The following is a 2,846-nucleotide window of genomic DNA, read 5'->3' as shown; positions in this document are numbered from 1 at the left end:
GGGGGTGGGGTGGTGGGCGTGGGGGGGTGCTAATTGTGGGTTGCAGCTGTAAGGGAGAGAGAGAGAGAGTGATAAATGCTGCAGGGTATTTTGTCTTGCCATGAAATTGAATTAAGTGTTTCTCTGCAAGATGTTCTCTTTGTTAGGTGTGATTTTATTCATTTGAATGGATGTTATGTAACACAGAGAGTTACAATCAGAGGCGAGCACTCCACACCACAAGATATATCCACATATGCTCGCAAACTTGCATCAGCACGTTCCCACATTCATGTTATATTTATGATCAAATAAAAAAAAATCTATAATGTCTCTGCGCTATCTTCCCTGCCTTCTTCTCTTTTATCAGTTTGGGGTCGGTGTAGAGGAGCTTCTTGTCTATGTGGTTTCCTGGGTTGGCATCTCTGTAGCACTGGTGTGTTTGGCCACCTGCATTACTACCCTCTGCTGCCAGGGGGCACCCTGGCACACAGACCACAGCACAATCCACTGCAACCTGTGGGCCAACCTGCTCATCACTGAGCTTCTCTTCCTTGTCGGTGCCAACAAGACTCAATACACAGTGAGTGCTACGATACTGGACAAATTCGGAATGGAGGAGTAGTTGAGTGGTGGGTATTTTAAAGCATTTTGTACAATATTCTTTCTTTTTCATCTAAATTTCCAGGTTGTGTGCTCCATTATTGCTGGGCTGCTGCACTTCTCGCTGCTCTCAGTGTTTTGCTGGTTGTGTCTGGAGGGGGTGGAACTGTACCTGCTGCAGCGGGAGGTATTTGAGGGACGTAACTCCAGGAGGAAGTATTTCTACCTGTGTGGCTACTCTATTCCTGGGTTGGTGGTGGCTGTGTCCGCCGCCATAGACTTCAGAGGCTACGGCTCAAAAACTGCGTAAGTGGATCACTGTGTGTGTGTGTGTGTGTGTGTGGATGGTTTTGAATGGGGACAGTTACCTCTTCTACATCTGTATATTCCTGTGTCAGCTCCCAGACTGACTTTGTTATGTTGGCGGTTCTTATTTTACTGTGATTTGTTTGTGTGTTTCTATGTGTGTGTGTGTGTGTGTGTGTGTGTGTATAGATGCTGGCTGCGAACGGACAATTACTTCATCTGGAGTTTCCTTGGACCTGTTGCTGTTGTCATTACGGTGAGAGTTCATGCTCTCATACAGATACTGACCTTGTCATATTTTTAGTCAACAGGGTGTAATAACATCATGTTGAGTTATTATTAATGAACATATATTATCAGTGTTAACATTAATCATGTTTTATCTATTTTTTTGGCCTAAGTTGAACCTGGTTGTCTTGGTGATGACCTTACATAAGATGCACAGCACCGCTGCTTTGAAGCCAGACTCCAGTCGCCATGACAACCTGAGGTAAGTACAGTGTCTAATGCTGATCTGTTGTGGGTAATTATGTTTAGCGCTCACTGTGTTCCAATAGCTTTGGCTCCAAACGAACAGCCAGGAGAAAAAGACAGTTTTAAATTAAATTCATGAACTAAAAAAGAGCCTGTATAACCACTTTACTTATGTTTACCCTGCCTTACTGTTGCATGTTCATTTGTAATATTATTATGTTATTTTTATAACATCTATAGTTTTTGTTCAGTGCTGTACAGTGGTCCTGATTGAAAGGATGTAAAAAATAAACTATAAAAGTTTGTTTGAAAATTAATCTCTTAAGCCAGAGGCTCTGTTATGTATAGTGAATCTCATTTCCATTTAGAGATTTATGTGTATTTAATTAAAATATTTAAGACTCATCCTAGCTGAGACAGGGGCCCATTGTAAATTCCATGAAACGGATGTAATATGGTCTTTCTTTTGTCTTAGTAAAGCTCCAGCAATTTGTTAATCAGCAGCGTTTTGAATAATTTCAAGGCAAAAGCTCACAGCTTTTCAAAGACCAGAATAAAATGCACTGCAGCATTTTATAGGTTTTGCATAAGTAAAGGTCAAACTTTAGCAATGCTGTGTAAATGAAAAATGGAGGGGAAACTGCACGCAAGAAAGGACAAAAGGAGCTAGGGTGTGTTAGTAATGTCCGGCAAATCAAAGTCAGAATGCTCCTTTAGTCGCAACTTTTCAGTTTCTATTTTAAGCTCAGGGGAGCTTTATGGTGGTGGCACTCTGATAGATGGATGGGCTGATGTGTGCAAGCGCTTCTTGAACTCGCTAAAAACATTATAATAGATACACAAACCGCAGCTCTTTTTTGTCCATGTTCGAGCTGTGAAGTAGAAGCACAGTTAAACCTCCTCTGTGCTCTTTGAAGCATGGAGACCTAAAAAATCTAATTAGAAAAGCATTCTAACAGATTAAGGAGAATGAACTCTCTGTCAGAATGAATATAAAATGTGATTTATCTTGTGACCTGCTTCCTCTCTTGTCTCTAGGGCGTGGGCAGTGGGCTCCCTGACGCTGCTCTTCCTGCAGAGCGTCACCTGGTCCTCGGGCCTCATGTTCCTGTCTGCTCCGTCTCTCCTCCTGGCCTACCTCTTCTCCTCCCTCAACACCGCCCAGGCCCTCCTCATCACCATACTGCACTGCACCCTTGCCAGAAAGGTCTGTCTCTGTGTTCATGTGTCAGCATGTTAGTGCAACAGTCTGCGTGTAATGTCATCATTTGTGACTAAACAGATGTTTAAACATTGCGTGTAGGGTCAGAAAGATTATGGCAGATGTCTGCGTCTCTCGCAGTGCTGCGTCACTTCCTCTTCCAGCTCTCCGGACTCGGTGAAGGGTGCTGCCCTGCGTTCAAACAGCCGCTACACCAGCAGCCAGAGTCGGAGGGCTACTGCTAACAGACAGGTACATTACAACACACACACTCTCTCTCTCT

General features: G+C 43.4%; 1 protein-coding gene across 1 annotated transcript in view; it reads left to right on the top strand.

Moving 5' to 3' along the window:
* Positions 1-2,846, top strand: part of LOC118327610 (adhesion G protein-coupled receptor L1-like) — a 27,551-nt gene that overhangs the window by 20,310 nt on the left and 4,395 nt on the right. The window contains exons 16-21 of the mRNA XM_035661032.1: positions 350-562; positions 668-888; positions 1,078-1,144; positions 1,290-1,378; positions 2,401-2,569; positions 2,666-2,815. Coding sequence (XP_035516925.1) covers positions 350-562; positions 668-888; positions 1,078-1,144; positions 1,290-1,378; positions 2,401-2,569; positions 2,666-2,815 — 909 coding nt within the window. The remainder of the gene's footprint in view (positions 1-349; positions 563-667; positions 889-1,077; positions 1,145-1,289; positions 1,379-2,400; positions 2,570-2,665; positions 2,816-2,846) is intronic.

Source organism: Morone saxatilis, unplaced genomic scaffold, assembly GCF_004916995.1.
Source record: "Morone saxatilis isolate NCDOM2014 unplaced genomic scaffold, NCSU_SB_2.0 Contig17, whole genome shotgun sequence".
Classification (NCBI taxonomy): domain Eukaryota; kingdom Metazoa; phylum Chordata; class Actinopteri; family Moronidae; genus Morone; species Morone saxatilis.
Note: the sequence above shows the minus strand (reverse complement) of the source record. Positions and strands in the feature narration are given on the sequence as shown.